The sequence below is a fragment of the Lissotriton vulgaris genome, chromosome 12 (genome assembly GCF_964263255.1).
Source record: "Lissotriton vulgaris chromosome 12, aLisVul1.2, whole genome shotgun sequence".
NCBI classification, from domain to species: domain Eukaryota; kingdom Metazoa; phylum Chordata; class Amphibia; order Caudata; family Salamandridae; genus Lissotriton; species Lissotriton vulgaris.
In genome coordinates, this window is record NC_141700.1 from 20,912,162 (window position 1) to 20,938,956 (window position 26,795).

Below are 26,795 nucleotides of genomic sequence, written 5' to 3' on the forward strand. Positions count from 1 at the left end.
CGCTACCACAAACAGAGAGTGAGGTGCTTTCTAACTTTACCTCTGCCTACCTTTGGGGTCCACTGGACTCTTCACACACCACCCCTCACTCATAGTATATACAGAGCCAGCTTCCTACAGTGCCCTCGACTGCCGGGCCAGCCAGAGGCGCCCTGCTGCTGAAAACTCCCTCCGACCTCTGGGCCGACAGCAGCCATCGCTCCATCTGCGGTTTGACTGCTGAGGGCTCCTCAGAAGCTTCCACTCCCCCTGCAGGAGATCCACGCTCCGCACTCACTCACCCTGGAGGAGGGCCGCTCGGAGCTCTGTGGGAACTCACTCATCCTTCAGGAAGTGCATGCTCTGACCTCCCCTCGCCCTGCAGGAGGGTCAGCTCTCTCCCTCGCCCTGCAGGAGGGTCAGCTCCCTACCGCTCCCTCCAGAAGCATCAGTACTTTCCCTCACCCCACAGGAGGGTCAATTTTTTTTCTCCCTCTCTCACCCTGCAGAAAGTTCAGCTCTCTCCCTCACCATCCAGGAGGGTCAGTTCTCTCCTTGCAGGAGGGTCGGTACTCTCTCCCTCCAGGTGGGGTCGGCTCTCTCTCCCTCCAGGAGGGGTCGGCTCTCTCTCCCCCCTCCAGGAGGGTCGGCTCTCTCTCTCCCTCCAGGAGGGTCGGCTCTCTCTCTCCCTCCCTCCAGGAGGGGTCGGCTCTCTCTCCCTCTCCAGAAGGGTCGGCTCTCTCTCTCTCCCTCCAGGAGGGTCGGCTCTCTCTCTCTCCCTGCAGGAGGGTCGGCTCTCTCTCTCTCCCTCCAGGAGGGTCGGCTCTCTCTCTCTCCCTCCAGGAGGGTCGGCTCTCTCTCTCTCCCTCCAGGAGGGTCGGCTCTCTCTCTCTCCCTCCAGGAGGGTCGGCTCTCTTTCTCCCTCCAGGAGGGTCAGCTCTCTCTCTCCCTGCAGGAGGGTCGGCTCTCTCCCTCTCCAGGAGGGGTCGGCTCTCTCTCTCCCTCCAGGAGGGGTCGGCTCTCTCTCCCTCCAGGAGGGCCGGCTCTCTCTCCCTCCAGGAGGGTCGGCTCTCTCTCCCTCCAGGAGGGTCGGCTCTCTCTCCCTCCAGGAGGGTCGGCTCTCTCTCTCTCTCCCTCCAGGAGGGTCGGCTCTCTCTCTCTCTCCCTCCAGGAGGGTCGGCTCTCTCTCCCTCCAGGAGGGCCGGCTCTCTCTCCCTCCAGGAGGGCCGGCTCTCTCTCCCTCCAGGAGGGTCGGCTCTCTCTCCCTCCAGGAGGGTCGGCTCTCTCTCTCTCTCCCTCCAGGAGGGTCGGCTCGCTCTCCCTCTAGGAGGGTCGGCTCGCTCTCCCTCTAGGAGGGTCGGCTCGCTCTCCCTCTAGGAGGGTCGGCTCGCTCTCCCTCTAGGAGGGTCGGCTCGCTCTCTCTAGGAGGGTCGGCTCGCTCTCCCTCTAGGAGGGTCGGCTCGCTCTCCCTCTAGGAGGGTCGGCTCGCTCTCCCTCCAGGAGGGTCGGCTCTCTCTCCCTCCAGGAGGGTCGGCTCTCTCTCTCCCTCCAGGAGGGTCGGCTCGCTCTCTCCCTCCAGGAGGGTCGGCTCGCTCTCTCTAGGAGGGTCGGCTCGCTCTCCCTCTAGGAGGGTCGGCTCGCTCTCCCTCTAGGAGGGTCGGCTCGCTCTCCCTCTAGGAGGGTCGGCTCGCTCTCCCTCTAGGAGGGTCGGCTCGCTCTCCCTCTAGGAGGGTCGGCTCGCTCTCCCTCTAGGAGGGTCGGCTCGCTCTCCCTCCAGGAGGGTCGGCTCGCTCTCCCTCCAGGAGGGTCGGCTCGCTCTCTCTAGGAGGGTCGGCTCGCTCTCTCTAGGAGGGTCGGCTCGCTCTCCCTCTAGGAGGGTCGGCTCGCTCTCCCTCTAGGAGGGTCGGCTCGCTCTCCCTCTAGGAGGGTCGGCTCGCTCTCCCTCTAGGAGGGTCGGCTCGCTCTCCCTCTAGGAGGGTCGGCTCGCTCTCCCTCCAGGAGGGTCGGCTCGCTCTCTCCAGGAGGGTCGGCTCGCTCTCCCACCAGGAGGGTCGGCTCGCTCTCCCTCCAGGAGGGTCGGCTCGCTCTCCCTCCAGGAGGGTCGGCTCGCTCTCTCCCTCCAGGAGGGTCGGCTCGCTCTGTCCCTCCAGGAGGGTCGGCTCGCTCTGTCCCTCCAGGAGGGTCGGCTCGCTCTGTCCCTCCAGGAGGGTCGGCTCTCTCTCTCCCTCCAGGAGGGTCGGCTCTCTCTCTCCCTCCAGGAGGGTCGGCTCTCTCTCTCCCTCCAGGAGGGTCGGCTCTCTCTCTCCCTCCAGGAGGGTCGGCTCTCTCTCCCTCCAGGAGGGTCGGCTCGCTCTCCCTCCAGGAGGGTCGGCTCGCTCTGTCCCTCCAGGAGGGTCGGCTCGCTCTGTCCCTCCAGGAGGGTCGGCTCGCTCTGTCCCTCCAGGAGGGTCGGCTCTCTCTCCCTCCAGGAGGGTCGGCTCTCTCTCTCCCTCCAGGAGGGTCGGCTCTCTCTCTCCCTCCAGGAGGGTCGGCTCTCTCTCTCCAGGAGGGTCGGCTCTCTCTCTCCCTCCAGGAGGGTCGGCTCGCTCTCCCTCCAGGAGGGTCGGCTCGCTCTCCCTCCAGGAGGGTCGGCTCGCTCTCTCCCTCCAGGAGGGTCGGCTCGCTCTCTCCCTCCAGGAGGGTCGGCTCGCTCTCCCTCCAGGAGGGTCGGCTCTCTCTCCCTCCAGGAGGGGTCGGCTCTCTCTCCCCCCTCCAGGAGGGTCGGCTCTCTCTCTCCCTCCAGGAGGGTCGGCTCTCTCTCTCCCTCCCTCCAGGAGGGGTCGGCTCTCTCTCCCTCTCCAGAAGGGTCGGCTCTCTCTCTCTCCCTCCAGGAGGGGCTCTCTCTCTCTCCCTGCAGGAGGGTCGGCTCTCTCTCTCTCCCTGCAGGAGGGTCGGCTCTCTCTCTCTCTCCCTGCAGGAGGGTCGGCTCGCTCTCCCTCCAGGAGGGTCGGCTCGCTCTCTCCCTCCAGGAGGGTCGGCTCGCTCTCTCCCTCCAGGAGGGTCGGCTCTCTCTCTCCCTCCAGGAGGGTCGGCTCTCTCTCTCCCTCCAGGAGGGTCGGCTCGCTCTCCCTCCAGGAGGGTCGGCTCGCTCTCTCCCTCCAGGAGGGTCGGCTCGCTCTCTCCCTCCAGGAGGGTCGGCTCGCTCTCTCCCTCCAGGAGGGTCGGCTCGCTCTCTCCCTCCAGGAGGGTCGGCTCGCTCTCTCCCTCCAGGAGGGTCGGCTCGCTCTCTCCCTCCAGGAGGGTCGGCTCGCTCTCTCCAGGAGGGTCGGCTCGCTCTCTCCCTCCAGGAGGGTCGGCTCGCTCTCTCCCTCCAGGAGGGTCGGCTCGCTCTCTCCCTCCAGGAGGGTCGGCTCTCTCTCCCTCCAGGAGGGTCGGCTCTCTCTCCCTCCAGGAGGGTCGGCTCTCTCTCCCCGCTCTCTCCCTCCAGGAGGGTCGGCTCGCTCTCTCCCTCCAGGAGGGTCGGCTCGCTCTCTCCCTCCAGGAGGGTCGGCTCTCTCTCCCTCCAGGAGGGTCGGCTCTCTCTCCCTCCAGGAGGGTCGGCTCTCTCTCCCTCCAGGAGGGTCGGCTCTCTCTCCCTCCAGGAGGGCCGGCTCTCTCTCCCTCCAGGAGGGTCGGCTCTCTCTCTCCCTCCAGGAGGGTCGGCTCTCTCTCTCCCTCCAGGAGGGTCGGCTCTCTCTCCCTCCAGGAGGGCCGGCTCTCTCTCCCTCCAGGAGGGTCGGCTCTCTCTCCCTCCAGGAGGGTCGGCTCTCTCTCCCTCCAGGAGGGCCGGCTCTCTCTCCCTCCAGGAGGGCCGGCTCTCTCTCCCTCCAGGAGGGCCGGCTCTCTCTCCCTCCAGGAGGGCCGGCTCTCTCTCCCTCCAGGAGGGTCGGCTCTCTCTCCCTCCAGGAGGGTCGGCTCTCTCTCTCTCCCTCCAGGAGGGTCGGCTCTCTCTCCCTCCAGGAGGGTCGGCTCTCTCTCCCTCCAGGAGGGCCGGCTCTCTCTCCCTCCAGGAGGGCCGGCTCTCTCTCCCTCCAGGAGGGTCGGCTCTCTCTCTCTCTCTCCCTCCAGGAGGGTCGGCTCTCTCTCCCTCCAGGAGGGTCGGCTCTCTCTCTCCCTCCAGGAGGGTCGGCTCTCTCTCTCCCTCCAGGAGGGTCGGCTCTCTCTCTCCCTCCAGGAGGGTCGGCTCTCTCTCCCTCCAGGAGGGCCGGCTCTCTCTCCCTCCAGGAGGGCCGGCTTTCGGCTCTGCAGCATCTTGTTCTCTTCTCCCTCCGATTCTAAAGAGGCACGCGCCCCCCTCCCCTCCAGACAGCAAGTGGGGGTCGGGGGGGGGGGGGGCTGCTCTCAGTCTGCTGCCTCCTCGGGGGCGCGTGATTGATTCCCCCCCTCGCGCTGAGCCGTCCCTGGGGGGCGCAGCCTCCCATTCACCGCGCCTCGTTAATGTGCAATTTACTGGCACTTTAACACTCACAGCATGAAAGATGAGCGCGGCTCCCGGGCGGGGCGGAGGGCTCCCGGCCATCCTCTCCCTCCCAGGGTGAGGATGGCCGGGAGGAAAGACCCCGGCGCGGTGGAAAGACCCCGGGGGCAGAGGTGTAAGGGCCAACCACAGCTGCCCAGGCACCAGGGAGGGGGGGGGGGGCGGGGGGTACTGGCGAAGGGGGCCCCAGAAGGGGTGGGGGGGCATCAGAGGGTGGGGGGGCACCAACGAGGCATCATTGGGCAATGGAGGGGGAGGGTACCAGCAGCTGGAGGACTGTATTTATACATGGTATTGGAGGCCTGTATTTATACAGGGTATTGGAGGCCTGCATTTATACAGGGTATTGGAGGCCTGCATTTATACAGGGTATTGGAGGCCTGTATTTATACAGGGTATTGGAGGCCTGTATTTATACCGGGTATTGGAGGCCTGTATTTATACCGGGTATTGAAGGCCTGTATTTATACAGGGTATTGGAGGCCTGTATTTATACAGCGTATTGGAGGCCTGTATTTATACAGCGTATTGGAGGCCTGTATTTATACAGGGTATTGGAGGCCTGTATTTATACAGGGTATTGAAGGCCGGAATTTATACAGGGTATTGGAGGCCTGCATTTATACCGGGTATTGGAGGCCTGTATTTATACAGGGTATTGGAGGCCTGTTTTATACAGCGTATTGGAGGCCTGTTTTATACAGCGTATTGGAGGCCTGTTTTATACAGCGTATTGGAGGCCTGTATTTATACAAGGTATTGGAGGCCTGTATTTATACAGGGTATTGGAGGCCTGCGTTTATACAGGGTATTGGAGGCCTGCGTTTATACAGGGTATTGGAGGCCTGCGTTTATACAGGGTATTGGAGGCCTGCGTTTATACAGGGTATTGGAGGCCTGTATTTATACAGGGTATTGAAGGCCTGTTTTATACAGCGTATTGGAGGCCTGTTTTATACAGCGTATTGGAGGCCTGTATTTATACAAGGTATTGGAGGCCTGTATTTATACAGGGTATTGGAGGCCTGCGTTTATACAGGGTATTGGAGGCCGGCATTTATACAGGGTATTGAAGGCCTGTTTATACAGGGTATTGAAGGCCAGTCTTTATACCGGGTATTGGAGGCCTGTATTTATACCGGGTATTGGAGGCCTGTATTTATACCGGGTATTGGAGGCCTGTATTTATACCGGGTATTGGAGGCCTGTATTTATACCGGGTATTGGAGGCCTGTATTTATACCGGGTATTGGAGGCCTGTATTTATACAGGGTATTGGAGGCCTGTATTTATACAGGGTATTGAAGGCCTGTATTTATACAGCGTATTGGAGGCCTGTATTTATACAGCGTATTGGAGGCCTGTATTTATACAGGGTATTGGAGGCCTGTTTATACAGGGTATTGAAGGCCAGTCTTTATACCGGGTATTGAAGGCCAGTCTTTATACAGGGTATTGAAGGCCAGTCTTTATACAGGGTATTGAAGGCCAGTCTTTATACCGGGTATTGAAGGCCAGTCTTTATACCGGGTATTGAAGGCCAGTCTTTATACCGGGTATTGGAGGCCTGTATTTATACCGGGTATTGGAGGCCTGTATTTATACCGGGTATTGGAGGCCTGTATTTATACAGGGTATTGGAGGCCTGTATTTATACAGGGTATTGAAGGCCGGCATTTATACAGGGTATTGGAGGCCTGCATTTATACCGGGTATTGGAGGCCTGTATTTATACAGGGTATTGAAGGCCTGTTTTATACAGCGTATTGGAGGCCTTTATTTATACAGCGTATTGGAGGCCTGTATTTATACAGGGTATTGGAGGCCTGTATTTATACAGGGTATTGGAGGCCTGTATTTATACAGGGTATTGGAGGCCTGTATTTTTACAGGGTATTGGAGGCCTGTATTTTTACAGGGTATTGGAGGCCTGTATTTTTACAGGGTATTGGAGGCCTGTATTTTTACAGGGTATTGGAGGCCTGTTTATACAGCGTATTGGAGGCCTGTATTTATACAGCGTATTGGAGGCCTGTATTTATACAGCGTATTGGAGGCCTGTATTTATACAGCGTATTGGAGGCCTGTATTTATACAGCGTATTGGAGGCCTGTATTTATACAGCGTATTGGAGGCCTGTATTTATACAGCGTATTGGAGGACTGCATTTATACAGCGTATTGGAGGACTGCATTTATACAGCGTATTGGAGGCCTGTATTTATACAAGGTATTGGAGGCCTGTATTTATACAGGGTATTGGAGGCCTGCGTTTATACAGGGTATAGAAGTCCTGTGTTTATACAGGGTATTGGAGGCCGGCATTTATACAGGGTGTTGAAGGCCTGTTTATACAGGGTATTGAAGGCCAGTCTTTATACCGGGTATTGGAGGCCTGTATTTATACCGGGTATTGGAGGCCTGTATTTATACCGGGTATTGGAGGCCTGTATTTATACCGGGTATTGGAGGCCTGTATTTATACCGGGTATTGGAGGCCTGTATTTATACCGGGTATTGGAGGCCTGTATTTATACAGGGTATTGGAGGCCTGTATTTATACAGGGTATTGAAGGCCTGTATTTATACAGCGTATTGGAGGCCTGTATTTATACAGCGTATTGGAGGCCTGTATTTATACAGCGTATTGGAGGCCTGTATTTATACCGGGTATTGGAGGCCTGTTTATACAGGGTATTGAAGGCCAGTCTTTATACCGGGTATTGAAGGCCAGTCTTTATACAGGGTATTGAAGGCCAGTCTTTATACAGGGTATTGAAGGCCAGTCTTTATACCGGGTATTGAAGGCCAGTCTTTATACCGGGTATTGAAGGCCAGTCTTTATACCGGGTATTGAAGGCCAGTCTTTATACCGGGTATTGGAGGCCTGTATTTATACCGGGTATTGGAGGCCTGTATTTATACCGGGTATTGGAGGCCTGTATTTATACAGGGTATTGGAGGCCTGTATTTATACAGGGTATTGAAGGCCGGCATTTATACAGGGTATTGGAGGCCTGCATTTATACCGGGTATTGGAGGCCTGTATTTATACAGGGTATTGAAGGCCTGTTTTATACAGCGTATTGGAGGCCTTTATTTATACAGCGTATTGGAGGCCTGTATTTATACAGGGTATTGGAGGCCTGTATTTATACAGGGTATTGGAGGCCTGTATTTATACAGGGTATTGGAGGCCTGTATTTTTACAGGGTATTGGAGGCCTGTATTTTTACAGGGTATTGGAGGCCTGTATTTTTACAGGGTATTGGAGGCCTGTTTATACAGCGTATTGGAGGCCTGTATTTATACAGCGTATTGGAGGCCTGTATTTATACAGCGTATTGGAGGCCTGTATTTATACAGCGTATTGGAGGCCTGTATTTATACAGCGTATTGGAGGCCTGTATTTATACAGCGTATTGAGGCCTGTATTTATACAGCGTATTGGAGGACTGCATTTATACAGCGTATCGGAGGACTGCATTTATACAGCGTATTGGAGGACTGCGTTTATACAGGGTATCGGAGGCCTGCGTTTATACAGGGTATCGGAGGCCTGCGTTTATACAGGGTATCGGAGGCCTGCGTTTATACAGGGTATCGGAGGCCTGCGTTTATACAGGGTATCGGAGGCCTGCGTTTATACAGGGTATCGGAGGCCTGCGTTTATACAGGGTATCGGAGGCCTGCGTTTATACCGGGTATCGGAGGCCTGCGTTTATACCGGGTATCGGAGGCCTGCGTTTATACCGGGTATCGGAGGCCTGCGTTTATACCGGGTATCGGAGGCCTGCGTTTATACCGGGTATCGGAGGCCTGCGTTTATACCGGGTATCGGAGGCCTGCGTTTATACCGGGTATCGGAGGCCTGCGTTTATACCGGGTATCGGAGGCCTGCGTTTATACAGGGTATCGGAGGCCTGCGTTTATACAGGGTATCGGAGGCCTGCGTTTATACAGGGTATCGGAGGCCTGCGTTTATACAGGGTATCGGAGGCCTGCGTTTATACCGGGTATTGAAGGCCTGCGCGGGTATTGAAGGCCTGCGTTTATACCGGGTATTGGAGGCCTGCGTTTATACTGGGTATTGAAGGCCTGCGTTTATACCGGGTATTGAAGGCCTGTCTTTATAAAGAGCGCGGCTACTCCTGCACCCGGGAGGTCCACTGGAATTATGCGATTCTGCGCCTTCAGCATATTTATGGAATTGACGCATAATCCAAACTTTGCCGAAAAATAATCTGCAGATTTTGCAACAACAACAAAAAGTGTTTCCAGCTCAAAAGGATCAAAAGTTAGTGAAAACATAGCAACACATGTTGATGCGCAGTGGAAGGCCCTTCGCGAAGGTTAACTGAGCACCTTTCAGTTGTTTATTTCTGTTTCTGGTTGTTAACTGGTACTAATGAGGTGACATCTTTGCAAAGACAGTATTACCAATGTGTAAATATGACAACAAAATACAGTAACACTATTAAACAAATATGCTGCATTCGGCCACAAACTGTGGCTCTCTTGCCATGTTACTGACAGCCATGCCGCAGACTTGGGGTCACCCTGCTGCATCATTCCAGCGTCCTTGGGTAGATGTGAATACAGGAAACACCTCATCCTGTAATCTGTAGGCCTGCATTATACAGGACACAACCGGTCCTGTAACCCCCAACATGTAAAGATACCCCAAACACCTTTAGCACTGCTACCTATGGGATTTTAGATGCACCCAGAACAGCACCGGGCCTAGGAGGCAGCCGAGAGAGATACGAGGCGCTATACACTCAGTCAGCACTACATGGTGTTACCAAAACTGTTTGCGGTCTCAAGAGCAGCTCCTGGGTGCAGAGTTCTGCAGATTCACTGCCGCTTCCTATCAAAATATAGCGCACACTGCCCAAAATCGTGTTACAATAAAAAATTTAAAAGATTAAAGGGAATTTTAAATACTTATCTGATCAAAGAAGTAACGCCAGAGTTCAGATATATTTTCATGTGTGTTAAAAGGAAAAAAGTGCAGAGGCCTAAAGATTTTCTGAATCCAGGGGCTGCTGAATACCGAGGCTGCCTGGTCTTGATTCCACCTCACGCCTCTTTCTTCCACCCCCTACACTTCCTGTCTCTTCATCTCATGAATACTGAGGCTGCCTGGTCTTGATTCCACCTCATGCCTCTTTCTTCCCCCCTACACTTCCTGTCTCTTTATCTCATGAATACTGAGGCTGCCTGGTCTTGATTCCACCTCATGCCTCTCTTCCACCCCCTACACTTCCCGTCTCTCATCTCATGAATACCGCGGCTGCCTGGTCTTGATTCCACCTCATGCCTCTTTCTCCCCCCCCTACACTTCCTGTCTCTTCATCTCATGAATACTGAGGCTGCCTGGTCTTGATTCCACCTCATGCCTCTTTCTTCCGTGACCCTGCTCTTCCTGTATCTTTATCTCACTCTTGCAATTTCTTTTTTCATCCTCCATTCGGTTTCTTAAAAAAGCATAATTCGCGAGCCTACACGTAGGCTGCAGTCGAAAGATCAGTATCCGCTCTCCTTCAGTGCTACCGCCCACCTACAGCACTCGGCTCACCCTCCTGCGGTATTTTAACTGCGCCTAAAGGTAGTGGTACCCGGTACAGAGGTCGATCCTTCTCTTCACCAACACCTACACATTGGGAGTCCACCCCACAGCAGGTTCGTACATGGAGTAGCTACCTTAGGCTCCATAGGGCGTTAAAAACCCTGCTGCCTTCAGTACTACTTGGGGACATATATGTAAAACTTTTTTGCTGTAGGAAACCCACCGATTCACAGCATCACCCGATGGGCTGCATACAAGTGATTTTGAATGTACAAATACCACATTTCGATTCGTTTACTTGTTACCAAATTCCAATTTGGATTAGCAATCCAGTGATTGGAAGGGGCGTGTTTAGGGTATCCTTTCCAAATACCAAATCGCAGAGGTGTGTATGAATGTTTTGCAATCGAGAAACAGCAGCAAAACATTCTTGCAGGGGCGGCTCACCCATTATGGCGAAGGAGCGTCGCCCCGCCTGCTGCGAGGGCAGCAGTCACACACATTCATAACATGGTAATAAATACCATTTTATAGTGTGTGGCAGGCTTGCACTGTTACAGCACAAGGGCAGGGGGCGGGGCTGATTCGTGCAATTGCACTATTACTTCAGCCCCCTGCCAGGGCGCAGGCCAGATTAGCCAGCCGCCAATCTGACGTGCACACTTCAGAGCAGCCAATCTGGCTGAGAAAGAGCATGGGGTCGCAGCCGCAGGCCCCCATCCTCAATGAGCGAGGGTTAGCCTGCTCCAACCAATCAGATTGGTTGGTTTCATGTTGTACAAGGGAGGAAGTCCTTTCCTTTCCGGCTAAGTCAGTGCGGAGGAGAGAAGAGAGAGACTGCAACCGGACCCCCAAGCAAAGCAACATGTATATGGTGGGTTTGTTGGGCATCGCGCCCCACCGTATTTAAATGTTGCCAGCCACTACCGTATTCATGTTTCACTGACAACTCAAAGCAAGTGCGAACCATTAGCAAAAGGGAAAGGGTCCAAGGGACTCCACCTTTGTGAATGTTGAAAGAAATATTTTTTAAGATAAGGCAACGGCGCAACGGACCAGCGCCTACTCCTAAAAATGAAAACTTGAAGGTTTCATTTTTTTAATTTTTTTTAAAGCAAGCCCGTTTTCCTATAAATATTCAGAAAAGGGGGTGGTGATGGACAGAGTATCTGAATTAAGCAGACCACTCTTACCCAGTCCAAAAGATCAGGGCTTGATCCATCACCGTTTTTTAGCTCACTGCACCATCCCAGCTCAGAACCTGGCTACATGCAAATTAGTCTGTCCCTGGCCCAGTGCATCATGGGAACAGGGCAGACCAAACTACCAAGCCAATTCTTTTACTGGAAAGGAAACAAGCTTCCGGAGACAGTACGAGTGTTCTGCTTAATTCAGATACTCTGTCCATCACCACCTCCTTTTCTGAATCGTTTTGTCCACCACAAGCGTGGAAGGGTATGCTCAGACGTGAGTCCCTTGCTCACTACACCATCAGGATTCAAGCAAGCCGGGCCGAAGACGGCTGTAATGCCAAAAACCAGTCCCCGGAAGCTTGTTTCCTTTCCAGTAAAAGAATATGGCTTGGTAGTTTGGTCTGCCCTGTTCCCATGATGCACTGGGCCAGGGACAGACTAATTTGCATGTAGCCAGGTTCTGAGCTGGGATGGGGCAGTGAGATAAATAACGGTGATGGATCAAGCCCTGATCTGTTGACTGGGTATGAGTGTTCTGCTTAATTCAGATACTCTGTCCATCACCACCCCCTTTTCTGAATTGTTTTCCTATAAAGCAAACTGGCTACATTTAAAAAAATAATGCTTTATTAAAAACCAATCGCAGACATGGTGGTCTGCTGACCCCAGTAGGCCACCATCCCTGTGATTACTGCTATTCCTAATGGGGGTCACACTCTGCACTAACTTCATTAATATTCATGAGGTCGATTTGCGACCCACAAGGGATCGCTATTTAACAGGCGTATGTTTTTGTACATTCGGAATTTGCGATTTTCTAACTGGGATTCGGTGAGAATCGCCATCAGAAAACTGCAATCCCTAAATTTTGCACAAACGGCCCTTGGGTCTTTATTGCACAGATGCTTTACAGAACCAGGACACCCCGTGGTAACAGCACGCCCTGTAAAACTCACAAGAATAAATGAGATCTACATGGAGAGACACCGGAGCCGACAGACCATGTACTGGGAGACATCTCTGTGTCAAGCGAACACGTACTGAAGACACCCGGGGCTGCGCGCAGTGTAGTACCGTGTACTGAAGACACCTGGGTCTGCACACCATGTACTGGGAGACCTGGGGCTGTGCACCGTGTACAGGAGACACGCGAGGCAATGAACCATGTGCAGGGAGACAACCGGGGGCCAGTGTGCCAAGCATGGAGACATCAGGCAAGACCAACACGCCAGGGACTGGGAGACACGAGGGTTGAAAGGTAAGCGCAGCACGGAATATGCTGAAGTGCTCTGTGATCCTGTGCATGCAGCCGGCGGAGAGAGCCCATCACCCTTCGATCTGTGCTCCGCATTTCACCAGGCAGAAAATCCGTGACTCCACTAGACCTGGGAGTGCCCACTCGACTGCTCCACTCTACTCTCTCCCAGCTCCTCTTCCTCTGAACCCCCTGTGACCTTGTGTGACTTTGTTTCTCTTCAGTCCTGGGTCAGTGCAGGAGCTCAGAGCAGGCTGCAGCTGCAAACCTCTCTCTCAGCTCCCCGCCAAAGAGCTGAGGGGCCCCTTCGCCCTCTCCCCAGTTTCACCAACACTCAACTTCATGCCCACCATCATCACTGCCACAACCCCCCCCCCCGCCCCCAGGGAAATGACCCCCTCAGATTGTTAGACCTAACTTCGCCTCACCACCACCAGGCCATGCAACTTATTAACCCCTTCCTCTAGACTCAAGGACATTATAAGTGGTCCACCTCCGGAGCCCCAGCTCAGACCCTCAGGACTAAGAGGACGATTGTAATGCAAGGTCTGTCCCCAAACGTGCAACAAAACTATTTGTTTACATCTTTGCAACCAGATATTTGCTTTATTACGGAAACCTGGCTGCATTGGTTCACCCTCCCTGCTATTCCCTTAGCTTTCCTCGACTACAAGACCAACCCCCCCCCCCATGGCGATATACAGAAAAGCGCATTACTCTATCAATTAATCAATCAATCATACATTTACATGGCATGGCAGTTCACTCCTAGCGGCTCGAGGCGCTGGAGCGGTTTACTGCTGCGTGGAGATTTGATCACGCAAACATCCGGGTCTTTGGCTCTCTTCTGAATTGCTGGAGCGAGGGTGCGGCCCGAGATGCAGCGGGAGGTTGTTCCACGCCTTGGTTGCCAGGTGAAAGAAGGAGCACCCTCCGCGGTTGGCTCGGGGGATCCGTGGCGTGTCTGAGAGGGAGAGGGAAGCTGAGCGAAGCTGAGCGAAGCGGTCTAGGCGGTTGGTGGAAGGTCAGGCGTTGGCTGATGTACGCTGGTCCTTTGTTGTGCCGGGCTTTGTATGTGTGGATCAGCATCTTGAACCGGCATCTCTTCTGGATCAGGAGTCTGCGTCGTTTCTTGAGATGGGGTGCGATGTGGGCCTATTGTCCCCCAGGCTCAAACTAGCGCTTCACGTACACTCCATGGAGAATTTTCTCTTAGTAGCAGATTCCAACTACCACGCAGAACTAGCTACCGACCCAGACGTATCGCTCCTACTGTCTGATATCAAATTGCTAGGCCTACACCTTACCGGGCTTACCCCTTCCAGTGACCCGGGCTTACCCCTTCCAGTGACCCGGGCTTACCCCTTCCAGTGACCCGGGCTTACCCCTTCCAGTGACCCGGGCTTACCCCTTCCAGTGACCCGGGCTTACCCCTTCCAGTGACCCGGGCTTACCCCTTCCAGTGACCCGGGCTTACCCCTTCCAGTGACCCGGGCTTACCCCTTCCAGTGACCCGGGCTTACCCCTTCCAGTGACCCGGGCTTACCCCTTCCAGTGACCCGGGCTTACCCCTTCCAGTGGCCCGGGCTTACCCCTTCCAGTGGCCCGGGCTTACCCCTTCCAGTGGCCCGGGCTTACGCCTTCCAGTAGCCCGGGCTTACGCCTTCCAGTGGCCCGGGCTTACGCCTTCCAGTGGCCCGGGCTTACGCCTTCCAGTGGCCCGGGCTTACGCCTTCCAGTGGCCCGGGCTTACGCCTTCCAGTGGCCCGGGCTTACGCCTTCCAGTGACCTGGGCTTACGCCTTCCAGTGACCTGGGCTTACACCTTCCAGTGACCTGGGCTTACGCCTTCCAGTGACCTGGGCTTGCGCCTTCCAGTGACCTGGGCTTGCGCCTTCCAGTGGCCTGGGCTTACGCCTTCCAGTGGCCTGGGCTTACGCCTTCCAGTGGCCTGGGCTTACGCCTTCCAGTGGCCTGGGCTTACGCCTTCCAGTGACCTGGGCTTACGCCTTCCAGTGACCTGGGCTTACGCCTTCCAGTGACCTGGGCTTACGCCTTCCAGCAAAGACACTCCAGAACTTTTAACTTGAACCGGCCTCATTATCATCAAATTCCAGATCCCTCCTGCTGCCCTCCTTTCGAAGCCTATAATTGAACATTGCTCGAGGTCAAGACCACGGAGGCAGGTGGATCTCGAGACCCTCAATTCAGCTTTGTGCACCTAATTTGGATAATGCGCAGAATATAAACTCCACCCGAGCTACATTCCAAGAGTCCCTCTCTCAAGCTCTGAATAAAGGTGTTCCATACAAACAACACATCATACAATCCAACAGATACCATGCCCGCCGGCACAGAGCCGAGCGAAGGCTCGTCCAATCAAGCTGCAGAAGGCTGGACCGAAAATGGAGGGCTTCAAAAAAAATCAGCTACTGATCAAACAAAACTTCAAACGAGCCCTAGGTGCCTTTCCCAGCAGGATCAGGGCAGCCACCAGACAATATACCATCAACAGGATTGAGGAACTCACAAAACCTCTCGCATGTCCTTCAACCCTTCCAGCCGCTCAGACAATGCTCACCACGACAATCCATTTGGACACTAACATTGTCAACATTCATCGGACTTCCCTAGCAACGTCACACCTCCATCCAATGCTTGCCCTATGAATCTCTTCTGCCCCCCCCCCCCCGGCAATCCTTTGGAAGTCTCCCAAACTCAGCGACTAGATTGGTTAGTTGAGGCCAAATCTGTCTCTTCCTCCCACCTCTGCCCGCCATGTCTAATGTCCACTCTATCCACCCTTCGCGCCCCATCAACGCATCTTTGTGTAACCGATGTTTGATCCGTGCTGCTGATCCCCAAGAATGGAAATCAACTCGCGCCACGCCCTTCTTAAAAAAGCCGATAATCACCCTACATTGCCTCTTCCTCTGATGGGCAGAGGCCTTGAGTGATTCAACAAAAAAAAGGGGGGGGGCAGGCAAGGAGCTCGTTGAAGTCCAGTGTCCGTGCTCCTCAAACAACAGCAAGATCAGTGAGGACAAAGTTCCATGATAATGGGTACATGTATGACACCCATTTGGGTGACATACATGCACCTATTATCACGGAACAGTGTCCTCACTGATCTTGCAAAGTCCTTGAGCCCCATGTCTGTAAACCGCTTTGCACTAGCTTGCAGCCACACCGTCTCCTGGATGCCTCAGTCAGACTGCCGAGCCTCCTGCAGCACAGAAGCTGCTTCAGCAGCAGCAGTGAATTCAACCGGGCGGTCTCTGGACGCCGCCGGGGCTCCAGCAATGCTGGTGCTTCTTGACCTGTCAGCGGCATTTGATACAGTCTCACATTGCAACCTTTTTGTTTCACAGCTCTTCATTGGAAGATTAAAACAAACCAGTGTGTAGGGGAAGGAGAGACAGGGGACATAAGGTACAATATGTGAAACAGCAAAACTATACTGAAAAATACAGTGTAAGATCAAACTAACAGCTAGGTACGTAGCATGTGGTGGTCCCACGAGACAGGAGCCCTTAAAGGGGAGTATCAAGGAGGACACGCATGTCCACGCATTAGTACACAGAATGGTCAGCAGGTTAAGGGGGGGCAGAGAAATACAACATGACAAAAAGAAACAAACAGAGGGAAAGCAAACAGGGAATCTATACTTGCATCTACAAGCACCCGGGTGAGGGGGAAAAAGAGAGGAAAGGGGAGGGAATGGGAAGAGAGGGGTTAAGGGAGGAAAAAGATGAGAAGCAGAGAACAAGTTAGATGTAGAAATGCAGGAGTAGGGTGAATAGTCAGTGTAATATAATATCCTGTCACCCTTTTAGGGCCCGGAAGGCTCTCAATTAAAGGCTAGTGGGCTTCATCCCGAAGAAAAGGATTCCATCTTGATCTTTGTCCCCATGAGAAAGTTATCCGGGGAATTGCCCTGGACAGGCTGAAAGACTTTCTGAAGGGTCGGACCCAAATGGTTTCCATGGGCACCTTACAATCTACGATCCTCTGCTGGACAAGGGTGGTTCCTCAAGGCTGGTCCTTAAGCCCTACGCTTTAGAAGAAGATCTATGTAGCACCCCTTGCCAGATAGCCAGATCCTGTGTTTTTTTCAAGTCTTTCCTGTCCAATTTGTCATCTGCTTGGGTCAGGACATTGAAAATGTCAAAACATAGATTCATCGCCTGCATGAGGAAAAGCACCACTTGGACGTCCGTGGACAGTCTTCTACTAAATGGATACAAAACAGAGGTTCTCCTATTTGGGAAAGCTCAGTGGCACTGGTCCAATGGTTGGTGCCCACTGAGCAAGGCTCCACACCTTCCCCTAGCAAAACAGCTAGAAGCGTAGGTGTCCGTTTGGATGCTGTCCCATCTATGAAAGATCAGGTCTTAGCCATATGTGGCACCTGTTTCGGAACAATGCGCCTCCTTAGGAGAATTTTCCAGTGGCTTCCAAGAAAGACCCTCACCCAAGCACTCATAATCTGTCTCCTTGACTATGGACATGCTTGACTACTAGCATCCGACGAATTCCCTCTCTCCAAGTGCAGGTAGTCCAGAACACGGCGGCCCATCAGGTCTACAAGCTGCCGTCGGCCCCCTCGCTAAGAGTTCGTCACTAGCTCCCTATACAAAAAACCCACCTTCACCGTCCAGACTGAAACCCAAGGCCAAAAAAATAAACTCCTACTATGCCCACGTCATATCCATACATTGAAACACAGCAGCCAGGCCTTCGCTTAGCTTACCGCCCATCATTGGAATAGACTGCCCCTGTACATTGGCTCATGCACCGATTTAAAAGGCTTCAAAAACATCTCGAAACCTGGTTATTCTGATCTGTCGCTCTTTCTATCGACTGCCGGCACAACGCCGAGCTGCCTCTTCGGAGGAGAGCAGTTTGTGCTATATTAAGTACTGATTAACCTAATATATCTCAACAAAATTAATTAGCATTACAAAATAATTAAGTCCTTTCCCGTCCCGGATTGGAGGATAATATACTCAATGAGAGGGTGGGGGTGACAGGGAGGCGAGCCGGGGTCGGTTACCACATATAGCGCAGGCCAGGAGTAGGCCTGTGAATAGGACTCAAGGTGGGACCCCCAGCTCCACATAGAACAGAGAGCACGGTCCCCGCCGGACACACACAGGCCATCGTTATCCAGTGCCAGAGCCTCAGACAAGAGGCCTGGGTGGCAGACCATCCCAGTGGAGCAGTACCAAGGTGCATTTGCATGGGACTGGTCCCTGTCTGGAGCGGGGGAAAATAGGTGGACGGGAACGAGGAGAACTGGCCGGAGGCTGTAATGAATTCAAGGAATCCAGCAGCTCTTTCTTCTTTTTCTAGGTGTGATGACGTCTTATAGGCCACAGGTGTGCCCAGTCATGGTCAGGTGCCCACAGGACTCAACAGCGCCTCACGGACGAGGCCCAAAAGGCTGAATCCAGCCTGGGGTGGCTTGAGTTCCCAGCTCTGGGGACGCAGCCCGGGCTGGACTGTTCCTACTACGGCAGGCCGAGGCTGGTCAGCGTAGGATTGGTCTCGGTCTGGAGGGGCACAGTGAGGAAATAAACACTGCAACCAAGTTTCAGGCTCCGTGCCGTCTTCGAAGGGAATTTTGATTGACTTTATGTGCAGTTTTATTTTGCAAAAACTGGACCCAGTGACCGCATCAATCAAATGGGATTTGTAAAGCGCTGCGAATCACTCGCGAGGGTATCCAGGCACCGGTGCTCGACGCTGCTCCGTGGAGTGAGTTGAACAGCCAGGCCATGGGCTCTTTCCTCAATTCCTGCAGGGAGGGGGAGGTCCTGAGGTGAAGTGGGAGGCTGTTCCAGGTCTTGGAGTCTAAGTGGGAGAAAGTGTAAGAGTGCTTTTCACAAGAGCGTCGCCCCACTGCTTTTTGGCAATGCAAAAAAGTAAAAATAAAACTGGCATTATCATTTTATTTTGCCCTGCAGCTTTGCGTGCGGGCTGCTCTCAGGCCAGGGTGTGTGGTTTGCCCACTCCAGGTGTGCATGCCTGGTTAGCCCTTTGAATGGTCCCCAAGATGGCTGCATTACAGCCTGCGTGGAGAACATGCCCAGGCCCCCACTCCCCGTCTGAGCGCCGAACCACAGCGCTCAGACCAATCACAACGCTGCATTGCAGGGTTGAGATTGGCTACGGGAAGCCGGGGTGTGTTTCCTGTTGCAGAGGGACGAGGGAGGAGAGACGCGGCAAGGAAGCAGCTAGAAAGCAAGTTATTTTTTGTTTTGTTTATCATCCGCTTCCCCCGCATCAGGTGTTCCGGGGCAGAGGTGAGGGTGGGTTTTACAGTATTAAAACTTGAAATAAACCCCTAGTGTACAGTTGTGAGTATCAGACACTCTGTAGTTATGATTTTTTTCTATTGCCACAGTTTTTAAGAAACAAGACAGTTGGGGAAATAAGCACGTTGGCGCTAGAAATGCCCGACATTTGCGTAATTTTCTTTTGAGTCATTACAAAAAACTTCAGGGAAAGTACACGGAAAACAGAGCTGGAACTTACTGCAATATTAGAAGTGAAATGTGTCCTCGCGTAGGAAGGCTCGTCTCGCCCAATAAACAAGGAAAATGCTAAAAATCACAAGTGAAATTTACAAAAAAGATGGCGTTCTGTTTGTTCGCGTTATTCCCATGATAGGAATAATAGCGAAATTTCTCGTAATTAGCATAACGCGAAATGTCGTAAATTACCAAGATTATGCCACCATAGTGAACATTTTGCTCATGCCTAGTCAATATTACCCGGAAGCCAAGACACATCGGACCTACCCCTACAAGCACCACACTCCTCAGACTCCCATCTCCCAAACCCATGGAACATGTTTAATTAGGAACAACCGCCCGTCCTACTAGCTTGTACATACCTTTCCCCCCCCCCAGCAGCAGCCTGCACACCGCTCCGATCTCCCCACCCACCTCGACTCCTTGCATAGGTTTTATTCGGTACAACTGCCCGCCCTGCTGCCTTGCACCCACCTTCATCCCTACAGCCCCCCACTACCACCCCAGAAGCCTCCTCTGATCTCACGCCCTCCACGCCTGAGAAACCCATCACGGCCTCCGAGTCCCCGGCACCGAAACTGGGTTTTAATGAAACCGAAGTGCAGCTTAAAAAGACATTTCAGCTTTCTAATCGTCCCGGCTTTTTTGACTCTCGCGACGGCCCCTCCCGGGGGCTCTGAAGAGCCTAATGTGGATTATCAGCAATACATTGGCACCGGAGCAGGAAAGAGGCCAGCTGCCGGCAGCGCGCACTGCAGAGCCGCGCTTACATAATTAAAGGCTTTTAAAAAATTCATCCCGGCATTTCCTTCTGAAATAGAACAGCGCGCACGTGCGACAGACAGCAGGGCCCAGACACCTGAGGACGTGTCGCATCGCTGCCTGGGGGAGGGGGGGGGAGAGGGGGGGGGGAGCAGGCCCAGACTGGCCATAGCGGGCACCGGGCAATCCCCCGGTGCGCCGCAAGGGTGGGGGCCGGTTTTGAGCCCCTGGGGGCCGATTTTGTTACAGGGCCGTTTTTGCAGCATAGCTACAAAATCGGCCCTGCAACAAAATCGGCCGAAAACTGGCCCTAACAAAGTGCTCGGCGGCACCTCCAACCCCGCCGAGTGGGGAGGGGGAGCAGGCCGAGCACTTTGCCAGGGCCGGTTTTGGTTCCCAGTCAGGCCCTGTGGGGGGAGAAGCAGGTGCCCCCCCCCCCTTCCAGGGCTGGAGGCAGGCCTGGGTACGAGGGTGGGGGGCCCCAGCCCCCCCCCCCCAATGGTTGATGACAGGAGGGGGGACAGGGAGGGCTTCGCATTGAAGGCTCAGACGCCATGGGCGCTCTTCAGGAGATGGCTGAGGCTTCTATAGCGCCAATCAGGGCCACCGAGCGCTTGGGCGCTTGAGTAACAACACCAAAGAAGGAAACACTGGAAGCCGCTACACAAGGCCGCAAAAACCATATGTAAATTATTTGTATTCTCAAAACAAGATCATTAAATCTTGGAGAGGGAGCTTATTTCATCCTATATATAAAAAATGGTAATCGCAATGAGCCGAGTAATTAAAGGCTCACAGCCCCGACGGATGTCGATGCAACACTTTAGGTATGCTTCCTGTTTATTACTAGATCTACAGGAATGGATGGAGGAGAAAGGTACAATTCCCAAATATCAAACCGGTTTTAGGCAAGGAATAGGCACAAGCACAAACTTGGCAGCCATAGCACTCCTTACGAAAAAAGCAATCTTAACCCCTTCACTGCGGCGGCTATTAAAAGTCGGTCTTAATGCAGCCACAAGACTGATAGCAGGTTCAAAAAAATTCGACCACATCTCACCTCACCTGAAAATGCTAAACTGGTTGCTAGTAGAAGCAAGAATTCAATTCAAATTGGCATGTATCACCCATAATGCAATTCACCACAAAACTCCAGGTTACCTGGCCCAGAAACCTACGCCATCAGGAGGTAACAGACCTTCCAGGAGCAAATCAGACTTTCTTTTGAAACAGGCTCGCTTCTACAAGAAAAAGACATATAACCGAGCATTCTCAGGAGCAGCACCGAGAATCTGGAATGCACTCCCACCAAACATCAGAAGAATTACATCCATTGCAACCTTCAAAAAGGAAGCAGAATCATACTTTATGAGCAAATTTCTTCCATAAAGACCTTAGGGGAGTCCTGCTATCCTAGCCAAAGTTTTTATTGAATGTATATTCATCTATATACTCTTCCAAAGTGCTGATCTTTATGACGGACGAAACAATATTTTATAAGCTATGTCACTCCACGCTGGATCATGGACAAAGATGAGCATCGTATTTTAACTGTGCCTGACAACTGTATTATTGAATGTATATATGTCTATATGCTAAACTGAAGTATGAAACATTAACAACTGATGAATCTCTACTGTAAAGCACTATGACATCCTACGCTGGGTCTTGTTCGCGCTATTGAAAACACTAAATAAATAAAATAAATAAATATTCCGCCGCAGTGCTAAGGGGGCGGGGGGCCGCGCGGCGAGCCCATGCTGGTGACGGAACCGCTCCGTCACCAGTCACAGTTGCGCTGTGCTCATGACGGAGCGGTTCCGTCACGGCCCCGCCCGCTCAATAGAACGCTCAGCGCAGGTGCGGAATCCGCGCTGCGCAGGCGGGTCGTGACGGAACCGCTCCGTCATCAGCACAGCGCGACCGCGGCTGATGACGGAGTGTTTCCGTCACCAGCAGGAGACCGGTTAAAGAAATTAGGTCTATTTGTATGTCATATTGACTTAAAATCGGCATTCGACAGAGTCCCACGTGAACGACTATGGGCAAAATTGAAAGGATGGGGTGTACCGCAGCAACCTTTTAACTCCATAGTAGCCCTCCATAGTGAAACATGGGCCCGGGTGAAGCTGGGAGATGGTAGCATAGCATCATCAGAGATGGATATAAAAAACGGCCTGAAACAGGGGTGTGTTTTAGCCCCAAGCTTTTTTAACTAGTACCTTGTAGACCTGATCAACCATTTGTCAAAAGTGAATGGCCATCCCCCGAAATATGCAGAGGACCACATACAGTATCTGCAATATGCAGACGACATTGTGGTCCTAAGACAAACCCCTATTGGCTTACAAAGAGTCAAGGCCCACCTGACTAAGTACTTAGACCGTCAGGGGCTGGAGAGAAACAGGAAAAAAACAAAAAGGTGGTGCATTTAGTAGGCCCTAGACCAAAACAATTCAAGTGTGCCAAGGGTAAAGAGATAGAGGAAGTTGGCACTTACAAGTATTTGGGCATAAATTTAGGGCGAAGCATGTCCTTTACGGTTCAGAAAAGTGCAATAAGATCAAAGGCACAAACCTTAATTTTTGCATATAAACAGCTACAAACAAAATTGAGTCGCCCGTCTTATAGACCTATTTTAAAAACAAAGCAGCACAATTACTCCCAGCTCTGGCTTACGGATTGGAAATACGGCATGGTCGGGAATTTGGAATTTTAAACGATTTACAGACAAAAGTGTAGAAGGCCGTTTTTAAGCTCCCTAGAAAAGTGTCACCAGCACAGATTCGCCTGGAATCTGGACTTCAAAACCAGTAATTCCAGAGGCAATCTGTTTTTGTGAAATTGTGTTGGAAACTTCGCTCTTTGGAACCCAGTATCCTGAACAATCTACGCTGGACCGAAATAAGAGTCCAGTTTGATAAAAAAAAAACCTGTATTCATGGGGTCACCACCTACGAACAGCTTTGGTGGAATTGGACATTCAAGAGGCATGGGACGGTAAGATGGAGAGGGCGGCTTTTAAGAGATGCCATTTAATGCAATTGCGCTGCAAAAAAATGACCTTTCCTAGACAACAAAAATGTAGTGGCAAAAAGACATCATTCTTGGACAGTGACATTCTTATGTAAAACTAAAACCGCAAGACTATCTAGCAGCTCACTTCAGATTGTTTCTAAAAAAGAAGTATATGCTGTATCGGTTTGGAGCACACAAAACCAAGGATTTGCAACCAAGTTGGAAAGGGAAATATCACAGCGCAAGTTGCAGACTGTGTGGATATCATGAGGAGTCCTTATGCCACGTGATGTGCGTTTGTCCTACAGTCAGTGAAGCGAGAAGAACGCTTTTAAAACCAATTTTAAAAGAGCTTAACATTCGTACCTGTAGGCAGACCATCACCCACTGGGCTTGGGGGGGGATCATCAACCATTTTAATTTGTCGTGGTGTAAAGTTTTTAACCTTGATTGACACACACAGCGGGCATTGAATCAGTGAATATGGTTACGAATGAGTTGGAAAATCTTGTACAGACCTAGTCATATTGATGCATTTTACTGTGAATTTGTGAACATGGTTTTGAAGGAGTAGGAATCTTTTTTGCACATATCCAGATATTATGATGTATTTTATCACAAAATTGTTTTGAACTTATATTGTAATAATTTTTTAAGTGTTATTTTTTATGGTCGTAAAAAAAACAATTAAAGAATTCCCTCTCCGTCATATGTAAATGGGCGGGAGTGGGCATGCATCTGCAGGGTCCACAACTGCCCCCAACACCAACAATGCACAGAGAGACACACAACCAGACCCGCAGACAACCCAGCACACAGGAAGGAACGAAAAGGAGGCCTACCTGTTTGTGCATCTCAATGTTCAGCCCGTACGACATTTCGTAATACTGTAAAATAAAAGGAGATTGTGAGCATCGACGAAGGGGGGTGTTGTAAGGGGAGGGGTCGAGGTATGGCAGGGGGGGCAATGCTGCAGGCTACCAGGTCAAGTGGAGTAGGGAAGAGTAACCAGACCAGGGATTGAGTGTACACACACACAGGCAGCAAGCAAGCACACACACACACAGCCACCACTCACTCATACCTGCCAGCCAGCACACATACAAACAGCCAACACACAATTGTGCCTGTCCACCCGAGCACACATGGGTCCATCAGTCAGAACATGTGCCGCCAGTGAGCACATGGTGCCCCCACTACTAGATAGTCAATGGGTATTGGAAAGTCAACCAACCAATTTAAACACTCATTACCTAGAAAACTCAGGCGCCCACCAAGCAGCCAATGAAAACACACACCCATCAGCCAGACAACCCAGGCTCCTGCCAACCAACAGACACATGCATAAGCCACACACCTCAGGCTCCTGCCAATCAACAGACATATACATCAGCCACACAACTCCGGCTCCTGCCAACCAACAGACACATGCATAAGCCAGACAACACAGACTCCTGCCAATCAACAGACATATACATCAGCCACACAACTCCGGCTCCTGCCAACCAACAGACACATGCATTAGCCATACAACCCAGGCTTCTGCCAACCAACAGACACATGCATCAGCCATACAACTCAGGCTCCTGCCAACCAACCAACAAACCAATACATGCACTCATCAACCAGACAACTCAGGCTTCAGCCAACCAACCAACCAACCAACAAACCAATGCATGCACCCATCAACCAGACAACTCAGGCTCTTGCCAACCAACCAACACAAGCCTCAGCTAGACGACTCAGGCTCCTCCCAGATGGCCAACCAACCAATACATGCACCCATCAGCCATGCAACTCAGGCGCCTGACAACCAACCAACACACACACACGTCAGCCAGACGACTCAGGCTCCTGCCAACCAACAGAAACACGCATCATCCAGACAACTCAGGTTCCTGCCAGACAACCAACACATACATCAGCCAGATAACTGTCTCTGCCCAAACAAACCAACACATGCGTCATCCAGACAACTAAGGTTCCTGACAGCCAACCAACAGATGCAACCATGAGCCAGATGACTCAGGCTCCTGCCGCAGGCCAGCCGATACATGCTCCCATTATCGAGACCATGAAGTCTCCTGCCAGCCAAAAACCAGCAGGCGCACCCAATAGCTAGAGTCCTCCGGTTACTGCAAGCCAAAAATTGATACACACACCCTTCACTTACACAACTCAAGCTCTTGCCAGCTGCCCACATATCCAACAAACTTACCATGATATAATGCCTCTGGATTTCGGTCTTTTCTGTTGCAAGTTTTTCACATTCTAGCTTCAGGCTGTAAGAAGAGAAAGACAACAAATAAACCAAAGATGCAGCATTTGTCAGGAAAGAACCAAAGACCAACAAGCATTGGAAATGCAATAGGTCTCGCAGCATTAGAGTTAGTGCTTTTAGAATTGTTTATGGGTTTTTTTGTAAATCTTTAGCATTTTTGTTTCCTGTAGCCAATGCTAAAGAATTAAAAAAAAAAAGCCATAAACATTTCTAAAAGCTCTAACTCAAATGCTCCGAGACCTATTGCACTGTGTGAGGGTGAGGGGTTGAGGGTGAGTGAGGGTGAGTGAGGGTTTGAGGGTGAGGGGTTGAGGGTGAGTGAGGGTGGGTGAGGGTTTGAGGGTGAGTGAGGGTTTGAGGGTGAGGGTGGGTGAGGGTTTGAGGGTGAGTGAGGGTTTGAGGGTGAGGGTGGGTGAGGGTTTGAGGGTGAGTGAGGGTTTGAGGGTGAGGGTGAGTGAGGGTTTGAGGGTGAGGGTGGGTGAGGGTTTGAGGGTGAGTGAGGGTTTGAGGGTGAGGGTGGGTGAGGGGTTGAGGGTGAGTGAGGGTGAGTGAGGGTTTGAGGGTGAGGGGTTGAGGGTGAGTGAGGGTGAGTGAGGGGTTGAGGGTGAGTGAGGGTTTGAGGGTGAGTGAGGGTTTGAGGGTGAGTGAGGGTTTGAGGGTGAGGGTGAGTGAGGGTTTGAGGGTGAGGGTGAGTGAGGGTTTGAGGGTGAGGGTGGGTGAGGGTTTGAGGGTGAGTGAGGGTTTGAGGGTGAGGGTGGGTGAGGGTTTGAGGGTGAGGGTGGGTGAGGGTGGGTGAGGGTTTGAGGGTGAGTGAGGGTGAGGGTTTGAGGGTGAGGGTGGGTGAGTGAGGGTGAGTGAGGGTGAGGGTTTGAGGGTGAGTGAGGGTGAGTGAGTGAGGGTGAGTGAGGGTGGGTGAGTGAGGGTGAGTGAGGGTGAGGGTTTGAGGGTGAGTGAGGGTGAGTGAGTGAGGGTGAGTGAGGGTGAGTGAGTGAGGGTGAGGGTTTGAGGGTGAGTGAGGGTGAGTGAGTGAGGGTGAGTGAGGGTGAGTGAGTGAGGGTGAGTGAGTGAGGGTGAGTGAGTGAGGGTGAGTGAGTGAGGGTGAGTGAGGGTGAGTGAGTGAGTGAGGGTGAGTGAGGGTGAGTGAGTGAGGGTGAGTGAGTGAGGGTGAGTGAGTGAGGGTGAGTGAGTGAGGGTGAGTGAGTGAGGGTGAGTGAGTGAGGGTGAGTGAGTGAGGGTGAGTGAGTGAGGGTGAGTGAGTGAGGGTGAGTGAGTGAGGGTGAGTGAGTGAGGGTGAGTGAGTGAGGGTGAGTGAGTGAGTGAGGGTGAGTGAGTGAGGGTGAGTGAGTGAGGGTGAGTGAGTGAGGGTGAGTGAGTGAGGGTGAGTGAGTGAGTGAGTGAGTGAGTGAGTGAGTGAGTGAGGGTGAGTGAGTGAGTGAGGGTGAGTGAGTGAGTGAGTGAGTGAGGGTGAGTGAGTGAGGGTGAGTGAGTGAGTGAGTGAGGGTGAGTGAGTGAGTGAGTGAGGGTGAGTGAGTGAGTGAGTGAGTGAGTGAGTGAGTGAGGGTGAGTGAGTGAGTGAGTGAGGGTGAGTGAGTGAGGGTGAGTGAGGGTGAGTGAGGGTGAGTGAGGGTGAGTGAGGGTGAGTGAGGGTGAGTGAGGGTGAGTGAGGGTGAGTGAGGGTGAGTGAGGGTGAGTGAGGGTGAGTG

At 52.6% G+C, this 26,795-nt stretch overlaps 1 protein-coding gene across 4 annotated transcripts in view; it reads right to left on the minus strand.

The window, feature by feature from the left end:
- Positions 1–26,795, minus strand: part of LOC147673082 (transducin-like enhancer protein 1) — a 190,306-nt gene that overhangs the window by 75,232 nt on the left and 88,279 nt on the right. For all 4 annotated transcript variants that reach the window (XM_086946771.1, XM_086946770.1, XM_086946769.1 and 1 more), the window contains exons 4-5: positions 25,030–25,093; positions 23,654–23,698 (exon numbers count right to left, since the gene is read on the minus strand). In XM_086946771.1, coding sequence (XP_086802897.1) covers positions 23,654–23,698; positions 25,030–25,093 — 109 coding nt within the window. The remainder of the gene's footprint in view (positions 1–23,653; positions 23,699–25,029; positions 25,094–26,795) is intronic.